This window comes from Heloderma suspectum, chromosome 3 (assembly GCF_057233095.1).
Source record: "Heloderma suspectum isolate Gila_16-S chromosome 3, 16-S_ref, whole genome shotgun sequence".
Classification (NCBI taxonomy): domain Eukaryota; kingdom Metazoa; phylum Chordata; class Lepidosauria; order Squamata; family Helodermatidae; genus Heloderma; species Heloderma suspectum.
In genome coordinates this window covers 131,845,835-131,862,267 of record NC_139460.1, presented here as the reverse complement: position 1 = coordinate 131,862,267, position 16,433 = coordinate 131,845,835, and the positions used below count along the sequence as shown (strand labels likewise).

Here is a 16,433-nt window from a genome sequence, read left to right as displayed (position 1 = left end):
TCAGGAGTCACTCACATGCCAGTATGTGTCCTTCTCCACCATCTTCACCACACCTACAGCGTAGTTTCTCAGCTAGGATATATTTTCTTTATTTAAATGCACAATCTCCCTGATCCCATGAACCAGATCCTGCTTGAAAGCAATGTTCGGATGTATCCCACATACAAATAAATGTGGCGTCTCCCAATTCAGATGTTTTGTTGTATATGTAGGTAAGGTACCCAAAAGCCTGAGACCAGGACCTTATGTGCCTGCCATACACAGAGGCTCTGGGAAAGAGGTGAAAGGTAGTATTGCCTGAACAGGCCCTTCTAAGGAACACGACAACCAGACCAGCAAGCAATATTACCTCATGAATATTATTTTTAAAAATCTTACCCAGGAAAGTAGATATAATGGACATTTTAAAGATCAGTTTCTAAAGTTTATTACAGCAATTCCCCTCCCTTGGTAACTGGCATGGCGCATTAATGAGAAAAATATAATTTTAAAATCCATCAGACAATTCAATCATCTTTGGGAGTTATAAAAGCCCTCATTTTATAACCCAGGGCAAAGTAACATGCAATTAATGTATTTAGAAAACATGTAGTAAAAAAATACAAAGAGCGAGAAGAGAATTTTATAATTAATCCTGTGAAAAAGAGATCTTGGGAAGGGCGAAGGAAACCAAGGTCAGAACATAATTGCAATATAATTATTTTATTGATTCACTTTACCCGTTCAAGGTTCTTTGAGTTTTGTTATTATATCTAGTATAGAAAGAACTACAGGAGAAATGGGAAATCATGGTACAATCTAACTGATGAACAAATGCCAAGGCCTTCCAAGCAACAGATAAAAAGGGTGATTTTCTTAGGAAGAAATTAAGAGCTTGTTTACAAAGGCAATCAATGTCCCAGAGGATAACTGCTATAATATGAGGAGGGAAACCCACATTTTCATTTGCCCCAGTGTAATTAACCCCCCTTTTCCCCCTCCCCCAAAGGCACTATATGACAAGCGTATTGTAGGGGTCACGTTCACTGGAATATATTCACTATAGTCGAGTGTTCTTGGGGTTTTCACCTGATGGGATTTATACATCTCATGGAAGTTTATTTTACTAATAAAAGTTACAAAGAAGTTTAAAGAGAAATAACAGATCTCACTTATGCAGAAAGCAGTATAGAAGAAAATGGCCACCTAAAAATCATTCCCCTACAGTTTGGCATTGACATAAGCTAAAGTCACAGCTCAAATCTTTATCTGGCTCTGATTTTCAAGATATAAATTGGCACAGGAATGCAACATTGATGTAACATCATGATTCATTACACTGCACCATCAGCTGGTACCTCCTGTCCTGAATGCTTATTGCTGCTTCAGCAACCTTTTGAGATCAGGCCAGTAAGAAATGTTGGAACGTTTAAAAATTAAATAAAACAAGCTCTAATTATGGTGTACTAACTGGCATGCTAGCCTGCTGTTTGACAAAGAACTGTGCACACAGAACTAGTCACATGGCTCTCTGGATCATGGCCATTGTGTCTAAATAAAAAGTGTGTATGAATTCTTCACATGAAAATCTATTTTCAGGGTAAATGCCAGCCTTTTCCTCCTAGTTGTACATTTCTGTAGTACAGGTACAGTATACAATTTTCACTTAGAAAAGTGGTTTTAGTTTTACAGGAAGTGGGAAGTGGACCTCACTTTAGTAAAACATTTCTATAACTTACTTCATGGTATGTATCCTCTAGCTCCCCATCATAAATCCAACGATAAAGGAAATTCAAGACAGGATGTGACACCAGGCCAAGAATATGCTGCACCAGGGATCTCATGTAGGGGTCCCCTGTTTTACTGTAGGCATGAACAGCAGATGCAAGTTCACCACCTTTTCTTCCTGGGGAAACAAGGCACACAAAGAGGAGTTTCAACATACATTCTCTCTCACCTGCCTAGTAAACTAGTGCTACATCTGTGGATTTGCCATACGTAAGGTTTCATTCCAAAGCAGAATAGACATTTGAAGAAGATTGTGAGTTTAATGCATTAAGAATTGGGATGACTTCAATGTTTTTGTAGTAAATAGTGCACATGCGTGAGCAAGTCTTGTGGCAAAGGCACATCAAAACCACCTTGGTCAATTCACTCCATCAGAGACACAGTATCTAGAAATAGGCTTTAGCTCAAAGGTTTGATAAGAAAGACTCTCCTAGTTACAACACTGGTAGTCTCCGAACAGAACATAAAACAATTGTGGAATAGCTTCTTTATTAGGAGAATTGTCTCCACGTTCACCTACTGCATAGACTGACACTGGGCAGGTAAATAATCCCTGCACAGTTTGTCTCTGCCAAAAGCATGAGAAGAAACAGTGCTAAACCCACAGCTGCTAAATCCTGCCCTGGTGTTTCTCCATGGTGCCTTTCCTTGAGAAAACACTAACTCCTCCAGCCTTGGGCAGTTTGTTGAAGCCTGTTTGGAGCTTGCTCCTAAAGGGGCAACGTAGGAAGAGAGATAGGTCTCTTCTCTCCCCAAAAATTTAAGTGGCTCCTGAGGAGCAGAGGTTGGCATTTCCCAGGTAAAAAAAAAAAAAGTCATTCCTCCCTCCTGGCTCGTGCCTCTGTTCGTCTCCCCATCTCTTTTCTACCTCCTCCCCACCTATCTCCTTTCCCCCCTTTTTATCTTGTGCCAGCCTGCTTTTCCTCTGATCTTCTTCACCCGCTCCCTCTTCCAGGTGAATCCCATAACACAAGTCTGAAGCACATGCCAGCTGGCGCTGCTATTCATTTGTGCCGCTGCCACTTGCAGCTGCCCTGGCAGAGCTGACCTCCTTCAGCCCAGTGTTTGGAAGGGTGCAGGGCACCCTGGCAAAGCTGTGGCGGGTCTGATGGATGCTGGGTAAGAGACGGCGAGCCCCGCTGACCCCTCAATGCATATAATGCTTCCCAGCCCTCAACCATGGTTATCAGGTCAGGAGCAGGCATGCGACCTCCCTACCACCAGCAATAGGTTTCTCCAGAGGGAAGGAGTTCTTATTTACTTTTTCTTATTTAAGGCATTTCTTAGCTGCCTTTCAAGACTGTGGTCTTCCCAAAGTGGTGTACAATATAAAACATACAATTCTGCCTCAATATAGCAAGTTCATAAATTAGGGCATTGTACCTGCTGACCAGGGGCATTGTTCACCCTGATGAAAAGCTGCTGCTGTGAGTTTGACAGACTAGGCTCTCTACTTCCCAGGATGGCAGGGAAAGGCAAAGGTGAACCAATGCTTCAGTCTTTTCTATCCATGCCTATCTACAGGGACAGTTATGAGTGGGAGTTCCAAACACAAATCTGGCAGCTCCCATGTGAGCCGCCATAACAAGTAGCCAGGCTCTTATGGTTAAGGCCAGAGGGAAAAGGGCAGAATGCATGCAATTCCACAGGCCACTCCCAGTCTCTTAAACCATAATGAGCAGCATCTGTCTATTACAGCTCTTAACAAAAACAAAAATGTCTGCTTGTCAGTCAGCACTACCAATGAACAGTTTTAACTCAGCAATATATATCCACTGGAAAGATATTGCTATACAAATGCCCTTAGAATAATCCAACTCTGCATTTTTCAGAGCTATTAACAGGTTAGTGTTTGACAAATCACCTTTCAAACAGGAACTCCTTAGCATTCATTTTCACCCCATATGCAGTTGTAAACATTCTGTTGACAGACCTTGACAGTGATCAACAAGTGCTGCAAGAGTCTTCAATCTTATCTTAGGATCATATGTCCAGACTAAGAGACGGCGAAGCGTTAAACTGCTCTCAATCCCCAAATTCACACCTTGATCATCTTCTACCTGCAACTAAGACGACAATGGAAGATGAAAAAGAGGGTTTATAGTGCAATCTACACATGTCCATTCAGAAGTAATTCCCACTGAACTCAATGAGGTTTACTCTCAGGTAAGTGGGTCTAGGATTGCAACCTCAGTCAAGAACAAACCCCGCCATGCTTTCCTTTAATATGAGCTTTGCTTTTTTATCTCAAGTATTACCCATACCCAATATGTTTTCATTTTTTAATTAATTCATTTTTCATTTATTATATTTCTATACCAGCTCATAGCCAAAGCTCTCTGGGCGGTTCACAAAAATTAAAAACCATTAAAATTCTTTATATAAAATATAAAACCATTCACATAATAACATAGAACAAGACACACAACAACAACAACCAGCAAGAGACTCATTATATGCTGCTAAATGCCTGAGAGAAAAGGGCAGTTTTAACCTGGCACTGAAAAGATGACAATGTTGGTGCTAGGTGGGCCTCCTCAGGGGGATTATTCCATAAACGGGGGGAACCACCACCAAGAAAGCCCTCTCCCTTGTTGTCACCCTCCAAGCCTCCCTTGGAGAAGGCTCCTGGAGGAGGGCCTTAGATGTAGAGCATAGTGTGCAGGTCAGTTTATGCTGAGAGAGGCGTTCTGTCAGGTACTGTGGTCCCGAGCCGTGTAGGGCTTTATAGGTCAAAACCAGCACTTTGAATTGGGATCAGAAGCATATAGGCAGTCAGTGGAAGTGGGCCAGAATCGGTCTAATATGTTCAGACCTTCTGGTCCCTGTTATCAGTCTGGCTGCCGCATTTCACACAAGCTGCAGCTTCCGAACCAGCTTCAAAGGCAGCCCCATGTAGAGTGCATTTCAGTACTCTAATTTGGAGGTTACCAGAACATAAGCAACTGAAGCCAGATTACCCCTGTCCAGATAGGGGCATAGCTGGGCCACCAACCGAAGTTGGTAGAAGCCACTCCGTGCTACTGAGGCTACTTGAGCCTCAAGTGACAAATATAGCTCCAGGAGGACCCCCAAGCTACAAACCTGCTCCTTCAGGGGGAGTGCAACCCCATCCAGAACACGCTGAGCACCCTCCGTCCAATCAGGAGAACAACCCACTAACAGCATCTCAGTCTTGTCTGGATTGAGTTTCAGTTTATTAGCCCTCATTCAGTCCATTGTCGCACCCAGGCACTGATTTAGCACATCCACAGCCTCACCTGAAGAAGATGAAAAGGAGACATAGAGCTGTGTGTCATCAACATACTGATGACAACATACTTCACAACTCTGGATGACCGCACTCAACCGCAATGGTTTCATGCAAATGTTGAACAACATGGGGGGACAAAACCAACCCCTGCCAAACCCCATACCGGAGAATCCACAGGGCCGAGTAATATTCCCCCAAGTACCACCTTCTGGAGCCAACCATCCAAGTAGAAGCAAAACCACTGCAGCACAATGCCTCCCACCCCCACCTCAGACGATTGTCCTAGGATACCATGGTTGATGGTATTGAAAGCCGCCAAGAGATCAAGGAGAATCAACAAGGTCACACTCCTTCTCTCTCTTTCCCAACAAAGGTCATCAAACAAGGTGACCAAGGCTGTTTCCATGCCAAAACCCAGCCTGAACCCCAACTGAAATGGATCTAGATAATCAGTCTCATACATGAGTGTCTGGAGCTGGTTGGCAACCACACGCTCAAGAACCTTACCCGTGAAAGGAACATTTGCCACTGGCCTAAAATTATTAAGATTTTCCAGGTCCAGGAAGCTTTCTTTAAGAGTGGTCTCACCACCACCTCTTTGAGGCAGCCTGGGACCACTCTCCCTCTAGCAAGGAGGCATTTATCACCTCCCTGGCCCAGCCAACTGTTCATTCCCTGCCAGTTTTTATAAGCCAAGAGGGGCAAAGAACTAATACGGAAGTGGTTGCACGAACCAGTCCAAGCACCTTGTCAACATCCTCAAGCTCTACCAACTGAAACTCATCCAAGAGAACTGGACAAAGCTTTGCTCTGGACACCTCACTAGATTCACCTGCTGTAAGACTGGTGTCTAAGTCCCAGCGGATGCAAGAGATTTTATCCTGGAAGTGCCTAGCAATGAATTACAGCGGGCCTCAGATGGGTCTACAGTCTCCTCAGGGCCTGCATGTAATAGACCATGGATGACCCTGAAAAGCTCCACTGGGTGGCACATGGATGATTGAATGGAGGCAGCAAAATGTTATTTCTTTGCCCCCTTTTTACATTTAAAAATGCTTAGGGTGAAACTTCATAGAAATATTAGTACTGGCGTTCATGAAAACATATAAAGAAAGGAGACAGAAATGCAAAGAGCTATATTTTAAAAAGAAATTAAAAAGCAAATCAACAGGAAATCATTCATGACAGAGGAAGGATTCTGAATGAAAATCCCTTGTAGAGGTGCACCATAAAATAGCTTCGACAGTTTTTGTCAAACCAGTACAATTTCAATTCAATTTTATACCTGTCTCCTATTAGCTAGATACTAGGAAAGTATTATACAGTGGACGTGCAAATAAGTCCACAAAACATACATGTCCATCTACCCATGCATAACAGTGTGAGAAACCTGTGGCACATCTACAGCTTGGGAAAAAAAGGACGGGGGGGGGGGGGACTGAGGTTATAACAATTTGCTTTCTTGGAAGGAATTCTTATTCACCACAGATGAGTGGCTATTTACAAGCTTGTAACAGATGGAAACAGTTTAAAGACAAATTTTATTAATTTGGTGGACTCAGGCAAGAAACAGAAATATTCATTTACCTGTGAGTGTAAAACAGATAGTAGCCTGTAGTATTCTTTGAGTTCCTGGTTTAAGGCAGCACAAAAACTCTATAAGACAAGAACAGAATGAGTGAACAGAGTTCATACGCAACAGCCACATTTCAGAGAGCTCTGAAGGGCTTGCTTGCCTGCAATCTGGCAGCTGATGCTTTGTCTTTGAACAAGCTCACAGCAAGTCACCTTTTGAAATACCAGAGGATTTACAAAAACACTCTGATGTGGCATGATGGGCTTTGTTTCAGGAAAGAAAATAGTGTAAAGAACCACCGAACACATCCTGGATTGTAACTTGTAAATCAAAACTCTTCAAGAGTTAAGATAGTATTTGCCACTAAGAGATACCCATGATCACTCATTAAAAAGGTTTCCAGAAGTATACAAATAGGAAGTAGCCTGCACTCATACACACAAAAGGGATTACAAACACAAACCAAATGAGAAAAACTGTGCAAAGTCAATGAAACAAATAAGTTTAATAAGAAAGCTGTCACAAAAACTGCCACACTGAACTTAAGTAAAATATTTCCATTAAAATCTCACCCGATGTTTAAAAAACATGCACACACCACATTTTGGCAGTTGCATTAAAAGGTCACAACAGGCAAACAAAGAAAACACAGCAACTTCAATATTCTGATTTAAATCCAGTGCCAAACCACAAAGAAAGCTGGGGGAGGCAGTTCATGTGTTACAAAGAAATGGAAACAAAGTGCAGAAATTGTTCTCCTTGACATTTCTCCTTTCCTCATCTCTGCTGTATTGCTGCAGAATCCAGCAGCAAGTCCCACTTCACACGTTACCATAGAAGCAAAGGAAAGTCGCAGTACGAGTCACTTGCATTTCTCATTTCCACATTTCTCGATAACATATGAACCAGCCTCAGCGTATTGCATTCTATATCATCCAAAACCTGCCATCCACAACAGCATCAAAGGAAGTGGGACTCAAGGTGAACATTTAATTGGGTAACAAAAAAGAATTTTAGAAGTGTAGGGTGCAATCCAAACACTCAGGTGGACATGTCCCTTTGAAGATCACTGTGACACGAATACACACAATAGTACACAAAACTGATTGTTGTTTTTTTCTGAGGGGTGACAATGCACATAAGTGCCATATAGTTAGAGAATGGTTTCCCATTAATAACTTTTGAAAAAAGCATTTATTAAGAGCTGAATGCAGGATGAAATACCAACTTCGTTTGCGTCTGCGCCTGTCCCCTAGCATCAGCACATTGAGCACAGACATCTGAAGAGGGAAAGCCTACGTGTGCAGAAGTGTTCACATGCAGGATTCCCTTCTTCAGACATCCCCGCTCAATGCACAGACATCAGGGGAGGTGCACAATGTTGGGGGAAGGGCCAGTGGCATATGTAACACATATTGAAGGAGGCTTTAGAATATCAGCCGATAATGTCAGCTTCAAGTACACTGGGGGATCAACATTTATGCTTTGGATTAACATTTAAAGCTTTAAACACATGGTAACATATATCTCTGCCAAGACATACCATAATGCTATTGATACAATTTTCTTTACATTTTTAAAGCTGACTACTTACTACTGGCTACTTTTAAAGCTCATAAGCTGTTCCCAATTATGAGAGTAAGGAGAAAAGATTTAGCAAATCTAACCAGAGTGCTTGCTTGATATTTCCTGTAATTATAAACAGATTTCCTATCCCACACCCACACCCACACCACACCGATAATATAACCCATCAAACAGAAAAACAAACAATGCTGAAGACTTCTGTATTTTGCTCACATACCTGGCCCACTAATCCAAAAGCACGATCCATGCTCCTCTGGTCGGTATACTTCCTTATTTTATTGTGCAGCCACCCTAACTCAGCAAGCCTGCTTGTAGTATCTCTCAGAGACTTGGAAAGGCTCACCTAAAGTATTAAGGAACAAATGCTGAAAAAAATCAATTGTAACACTTGTATTGAAAAGTGTAGCACGAAAGACGCCTCAAAGAGCAAGCTAGACTATAAATCCAATTTCCCCCTTTGATCTGGCAAAGTGTTGATCATGGCCCCCATAATTCTATAGAAAAGATGTTCTCTTAAGCAGTTTTTAATAAACAAGGGGCAGAATGGTGGGAATTTCTTTTGCCTCACAGGTATATAATACAAAGCAAGGGGTACTTTTGTCAGACATTCCGATATCCACTATACATCTAGTATGTCAACACTAGAATTGATTTTCCACCTCTATCCTGCACTACTATATTTGAGAATGTCAGATATAGCAGGTCCTTGTGATTGCACTCAGGTGCAATCGAGTCGATGGCCCTCCACATCTCACTGTTCCACAGAGAGGATAGGGCCTTGGCTGGATCACCAACTTTCTCCACTGGGAAATCCCCAAGAGCATTCAGAAATCCATTGGATTCCATCAGTCTCCTGGGGCAGACCACCTGAATGCAGGAGGGAAGTAGAGGGAAATTGAGCTCAGCATGAGTTCAAATATCACCAGGAAACATTCTGAGCACGACAATGGGGTTACTTGGACCCCCCCCCCCCCCAATTTTCAGATTACTCATCTCACAGCTTGGAGCAAAAACCAAGTCAAGGGTATGCCCTGCTTCATATGTTGGGCCAATGACAAATTGAGACAGCCCCATGGTTGTCATGGAGGCCATGAAGTCCCGAGCTGGAGCTACAGAGACAGCCTCAGCGTGGAAGTTGAATCCATTAAAACTATTGGCAGAAAGTATATTAAAAAGAATATGCATACTGAAGTTTCATCTAACTATATAAAACTTCCTAACTACATAAAACAGTACCTTTCCATCTACTTTGTAACAATTTTCTGAATTGAACATTTTAATGATTTTGCCATCTATCCCCTGGAAGACGTATAAAATGTCTCTCACAAGATATGCCTCAGTTATTTCAACAGAGCCTGAAAAGAGAAAAACATTATTAATACACTTGCAGAATATTTGAAAGTCAATTTTGTCATTTTATTGGCCCAACCCTAGCCACTTTTAGGCTGCAATCCTATACATTGGGAGTACTTGGGAGTAAGCCCCATTGAACCCAATGGGACTTACTTCTGAATAGACATGCATAGCATTGCACTGTTAGTTAAAAGGATGCCCCAGTGAGTTCAATGAAGTTTACTCCAAGGTAAATGTGTATAGAACTGCAGTCTTAAAGTTAATCAGCAAATAGCTGCACAACCAATAGTAAATTATTTTACTATTAAAATCTAAAATCAAGTCAACAATTCCGAGGAAGTCATATCTAAGTTCCCAAATATTTATTTATCCCTGCAAGAAAATAGCCACCACATTTATGCAAACATACCAACCTTATACAGCAAACGCATGGCCCTCCAGATGTTTTGGCCTACCACTCCCACCAGGCTGAGCAAAGCATAGCCAATGGTGAGGAATGATGGAAGCTGGGAGCCAAAACACCTGGAAGGCCAAAAGTTGCTCATCCCTGCATTATAGCTTTGAGCCACTTTTAATAACTTGCAGCTAGTAGTATGCAACTGTTTATTTATTTATTTATTTATTTATTGCATTTATACCCCGCCTTCTTTCTTCTTGCAAGGAACCCAAGGCGGCTTACATTATCCTCCTCCTCTCCATTTTATCTACTAGTGGCCCCGAGGGCAGGATGCTTCCATATGCATATCTTCCATGCTTGTCTGAGGCAACTGACATTACACCCCAGCACACCACCACTGATTAAATTGGGGCACTGGTGTGGGGGGTGTTCAACAAGTGGCTCATGTCACTTGGGAGGGGCTTTACAACAATATTTTCAAGGACTGGCCATCTGTCATTGCATTTTCCTGCCAATCCTCTAACTTTTTTTCCCCAAACAGAACTACTCAGGCTTGATGTACATTTATCCTTACTTATTGGAAAACGGACACGCCTTAATGGACTCCTTGTTTTCCTCTCCTTATCAGATGGCTCTTTTGTTCTTTCTTGATTACACACTAAAAACGTTTTTGTAGTTTAAAAAATATGGCTTGGATCCTAAGTTGGGAAGTTCACAAAAGGAAAGTTTCCTGCCTTCTCCTCCTTCTAAGCACCCCCTAAAATGCCTCACCAGAGTGTGTCAGGGTGCCCTCTTGAACTATGTGATGGGGAGGGGGGATTGCCCAAAGTTAGGTGGAGGTCTGCCCAATTTGGGGTAATTCCCTCCCACCCCTGTACCTCATCCCACATTGTGCAGGAAGGCACCTTGACCCACTGGGGAAGCTTTTCAGGTGATACAGGGGGTGGAAGGGTATTGGAAACTTTCTTTCTGTGAACTTCCCTAAGGAAACTTATCGTAGGATTCAAGCCTATTTGTTTAAGCACTATGCTTCTTGGTCAAAAGGACTAACTCAAAGAAGTTTAGAACTTAAATAAGCTGTCTTTTCTGCAATAAAATTGCACTTCACATAGCTCACAGTGCACAGAATCACAAGAATAGTTGGAAAAGGGAATTCAGATATTTATGTCACCTAATCCAGTGACACTTCCTCTTATATGTTACATCTATGCAGAAAAATGAATGAGAGACAGAAAAGACTAAGGCTAATGGACAACCAGCCTCCCTTTCCATGAATGTTACTGCTCTAAATTTGCTTACTCACAACTCTGACTGAGGTCACTGTGCTTAGGACTGCAGCCTTAGAACTGTAAACTTAGAAAATATGACCTTTGTCCTCCATCAAATATAGAGTTCTTACTTTAAGAGGAGAGAAATATTTTGCCTGTGAGGGCCTGTTGATCTACAGAAAAGGTAACTGAAGGCCACAATTGATCGTGCGCAGAGCCAGAAGTGGGCAGAGTTTGCGCACAGCTCTCTTACATAGCTCTCTTGCTCTCTCACTCTCTTCCAGCCCACGTGAAATTAGGTTGAGGGACACCTGCAGCCAGAGGTTCCCCACCTCAGCTTTTAGCAAAACAGGATGGCGTTCAGCTGATCTCTTTTCTTTTTAGCTGAAATCTTACTTCTATATCAGCTTATCTTATGGAAATAAGTTTAACTGATTTCAATAGACCTTACTTAGAAGTTACTTTGCATAGGATTATAGCTAAGCTTCCCCTTCATGGATCACTGCCTTGCTGTGGCGAAGGGGCTTGCATAACTCAGTGAAGCCTTAAGCTATGCCATGCAGGGCCACCCAAGATGGACAGGTCATGGCAGAGAGTTCTGACAAAATGTGGTCCACTGGAGAAGGAAATGGCAACCCACTCCAGAATTCTTGCCAAGAAAACCCCATGGAACGTATCACAAGGCTAAAAGAGATGACGCTGGAAGATGAGACCCTCAGGTCGGAAGGTGTCCAATATACTACTGGGGAAGAGCAGAGGGTATTTCCAAGTAGCGCCAGAAAGAGTGAAGCGGCTGGGCCAAAGCCGAAAGGACACTCAGCTGTGGATGTGTCTGGTGGTGAAAAGAAAATCCGATGCTGTAAAGAACAATATTGTTTAGGAACCTGGCATGTAAGATCAATAAATCAAGGTAAGCTGGAGGTGGTCAAACATGAGATGGCAAGATTGAACATCGACAACTTGGGAATCAGCGAACTAAAATGGACAAGCATGGGCAAATTTAATTCAGGTGACCATTATATCTACTACTGTGGGCAAGAATCCCTTAGAAGAAATGGAGTAGCACTCACAGTCAATAAAAGGGTGGGAAAAGCAGTACCGGGGTACCATCTCAAAAACGACAGAATGATCTCAGTACGAATCCAAGGCAAACCATTCAACATCACAGTAATTCAAGTCTATGCCCCAACCACTGAGGCCGAAGAAGCTGAGGTTGATCGGTTCTATGAAGACCTACAACACCTTCTAGAATTAACACCAAAAAAGATGTCCTTTTCATCATAGGGGATTGGAATGCCAAAGTAGGAAGTCAAGAAATCACCGGGATAACAGGCAAGCATGGCCTGGGTGTACAAAATGAAGCAGGACAAAGGCTAATAGGGTTTTGCCAAGAGAACACGCTGATCATAGCAAATGCTCTTTTCCGACAGCACAAGAGGCGACTCTACACGTGGACATCACCAGATGGTCAATATCGAAATCAGATCGATTATGTACTTTGCAGCCAAAGATGGAGAAGCTCTATACAGTCAGTAAAAACAAGACCTGGAGCTGACTGTGGCTCAGATCATGAGCTGCTTCTTGCAAAATTTTGGCTTAAATTGAAGAACGTAGGGAAAACCACTAAACCATTCAAGTATGACCTAAATCATATCCCTGATGAATATACAGTGGAAGTGAGGAATCAATTTAAGGGATTAGGCCTGATAGACAGAGTGCCTGAGGAACTATGGACGGAGGTCCGTAACATTGTTCAGGAGGCAGCAACTCAATTCATCCCAAAGAAAAGGAAATGCAGGAAGGCAAAGTGGCTGTCTGAGGAGGCTTTACAAGTAGCTGAGGAAAGAAGGGAAGCGAAAAGCAAGGGAGAAAGGGGAAGATATATCCAACTGAATGCAGAGTTCCAGAGAATAGCAAGGAGAGACAAGAAGGCCTTAAATGAACAATGCAAAGAAATCGAGGAAAACAATAGAATGGGAAAGACTAGAGATCTCTTCAAGAAAATCGGAGATATCAAGGGAATGTTTTGTGCAAAGATGGGCATGATAAAGGACAAAGAAGGCAGGGACCTAACAGAAGCAGATGAGATTAAGAAGAGGTGGCAAGAGTACACAGAAGAACTATACAGGAAAGATTTTAATGTCCCTGATAGCCATGATAGTGTGGTCACTGAACTGGAGCCGGGCATCCTAGAGAGTGAAGTCAAGTGGGCCTTAGGAAGCATTACTAATAACAAAGCTAGAGGAGATGACAGTATTCCAGCTTAGCTATTTAAAATCCTAAAAGATGATGCTGTTAAAGTGCTGCATTCAATATGCCAACAAATTTGGAACACTCAACAGTGGCCCCAAGACTGGAAAAGGTCAGTTTACATTCCAATTCCAAAGAAGGGCAATGTCAAACTACCATACAATTGCATTCATTTCACATGCCAGCAAGGTTATGCTCAAAATCCTACAAGATAGGCTTCAGCTGTATGTGAACCGAGAACTACTGGGAGTACAAGCTGGGTTCCGAAGAGGCAGAGGAACTAGAGATCGAATCGCCAACTGTCGCTGCATCATGGAGAAAGCAAGAGAATTCCAGAAAAGCATCTATTTCTGCTTCACTGACTACGCTAAAGCTTTTGATTGTGTGGATCACAACAAACTGTGGCAAATTCTTAAAGTGATGGGAGTACCAGACCACCTTACCCGTCTCCTGAGAAACCTGTACAAGGGTCAAGAAGCAACAGTAAGAACCAGACGTGGAACAACCGATTGGTTCAAAATTGGGAAAGGAGTACGACAAGGCTGTATGTTGTCACCCTGCTTATTTAACTTATATGCAGAGTACATCATGAGAAACGCCGGGTTGGATGAATCACAGCTCGGAATTAAGATTGCCGGGAGAATTATCAACAACCTCCGATATGCAGACGATACCACCCTAATGGCAGAAAGCGAAGAGGATCTCAAGAGCCTCTTGTTCAGGGTGAAAGTGGAGAGTGCAAAAGCTGGTTTGAAACTCAACATTAAAAAAACGAAGATCATGGCATCTGGCCCCATCACTTCCTGGCATATAGAACGGGAAGAAAGGGAAGCAGTGACAGATTTTATTTTCTTAGCCTCCAAGATCATCGCAGACGGTGACTGTAGCCATGAAATTAAAAGACGCTTGCTCCTTGGGAGGAAAGCTATGGCAAACCTAGACAGCATAGTAAGAAGCAGAGACATCACCTTTCCGACAAAGGTCCGTATAATCAAAGCTATGGTTTTCCCAGTAGTAATGTATGGCTGTGAGAGCTGGACTATATGGAAGGCTGAGTGCCGAAGAATTGATGCCTTCGAACTGAGGTGCTGGAGAAGACTCTTACGAGTCCCCTGGACTGCAAGGAGGTCAAATCAGGAAATCAACCCTGACTGCTCATTGGAAGGAAAGATACTGAAGCTGAAGCTCAAATATTTTGGCCACCTAATGCGAAGAGAAAACTCCCTGGAAAAGACCCTGATGCTGGGAAAGATTGAAGGCAAAAGGAGAAGGGGATGGCAGAGGATGAGATGGCTAGATAGCATCACCGATGCAATGAATATGAACTTGAGCATGCTCTGGGAGAGAGCGGAGGACAGGAAGGCCTGGCGTGCTATGGTCCATGGGGTCACGAAGAGTCGTACACGACTTAACGACTGAACAACAATAGCTAAGCTTGGAAAGCCTTAATTATATAAACTGTGAGAAAGCCGAGAATTCTTCATCTAATGATTTTCTCAGAAGGGCACAACATGACAGCACACACAGATCTGATTTTCAGTTCTATTTTAACTTTCTATGATCCAGGACTAGGAATGTATAGATTTTGTTAAATCCGTTCTGTCAGTGTTTCGCAGATTGTTGGGCATCTTTTGTTCAGTTGTACGCTCATTGACAGAATCAGATTCTTTTTAACCAGAATTTTGTTCAACTTGCACTAATTGACATTAGCGCAGGTGTGCATTACTTAATGAAAAGTGGTGCTAATGTGAATTAGCACAAATCCTCCCCCAAATTGAAAAACCAATCCACAACTCCATGGAATCCACATGACTCAGAAAAAGCTGGTCTAGTGTGGAATCCACAGGTCAGAGTAAAAAAAATCCTAACTCACTTGAATCCGTTACAGATTTCTCCAACATCCCTATCCACGACAGATACTGGGCCTGTTCACACATCAGTCACACTAGCCCATGGTGGGTGATATGCTGTGCAGAGTAGGTTGTTTCGCAAACAACCTGCTGAGCTCCCATCAGACAACGAGGCAAGCAAGCTACTTAGCATAATTTATTTCCTCCCCCCTCGCACCTCCTCCTACTGTAGTCCTCCCACCCGCCCAGTCAGGTATCCCAGCTTCCTTTGCAGTGGAAACCATATTCTGCCGTCCCTCGTGCTGCCTTTCCAAGCCTTTGCCAGGTCCCCTATCTCTGCCCATATGCAACAAAAAAGGGTGGGGGCCTCCAACTCCTTGAAACTTTGCAGGATGGGGAAGAGATTTAATATACAGGTTCCCCTTAAGTGGAGCTACCACATGCACTACTGGATAAATGCACAGCTTTGCTTTTTCATGGAAAACTGAGGATTTAACCACAGGTGAAACAAACCATGTGCTTCCCTTCCTGCTCCTACCCCCTCTTCCCCAGTCCTTATCCCTCACCCACCGCCCCAATTTCCAAGCCCTTACCGGCTCCCCCATAATATTGAGCCTTTATAAAAATACATATTTTCTACACATTATTCAACAAGGCTCTCTGAAGTGCTTCTGGGTCTTGAGCTCCACTCTCTTAAACAATTCTGAATTATTATGGGAATTTTAAGTTCAGGTCCCCAATTTCCAGTGTGAATTTAAGAATCAAAGAACTCAGATACTTGTATTTTTTCCTACAGTCCCCGACATATTCAATATTTATAAAATGCACAAAATCCATCTGCTTTCTTTATAAACAGTCCTTAATTGGGAATATGAATTTATTTAGTAGCAGCATCATAATATAATAGCAGAATGCATCTGCTCCTTCGGTTACATCTGCCAGCTAGAATGAGTATTTTTTTTTGTTTGCTGGCACAACATAAACAAAATAAATTAAGAAATGGAGATGGCTTTCTCTATTTATAAGCCACTGTTGTCTAAGTTTTTATCCACACCCAATGTATCTGTGGCATCATAACATCAACTGGGTTTTAATGGTGATTATGCCTAAAAATAGAGGATCCTATTAGATT

General features: G+C 42.5%; 1 protein-coding gene across 14 annotated transcripts in view; it reads right to left on the bottom strand.

Annotated features, from left to right (window-relative positions):
• TUBGCP3 (tubulin gamma complex component 3) overlaps nt 1-16,433 on the bottom strand; it is a 95,030-nt gene that overhangs the window by 59,016 nt on the left and 19,581 nt on the right. For all 14 annotated transcript variants that reach the window (XR_014789236.1, XR_014789240.1, XR_014789241.1 and 11 more), the window contains 5 exons: nt 9,420-9,538; nt 8,401-8,526; nt 6,608-6,676; nt 3,701-3,833; nt 1,719-1,885 (listed from right to left, as the gene is read on the bottom strand). Coding sequence is in view for 8 of the 14 variants with exons in the window: in XM_084844615.1 (XP_084700741.1) it covers nt 1,719-1,885; nt 3,701-3,833; nt 6,608-6,676; nt 8,401-8,526; nt 9,420-9,538 (614 nt within the window). In the remaining 6 variants the exon portion in view is untranslated. The remainder of the gene's footprint in view (nt 1-1,718; nt 1,886-3,700; nt 3,834-6,607; nt 6,677-8,400; nt 8,527-9,419; nt 9,539-16,433) is intronic.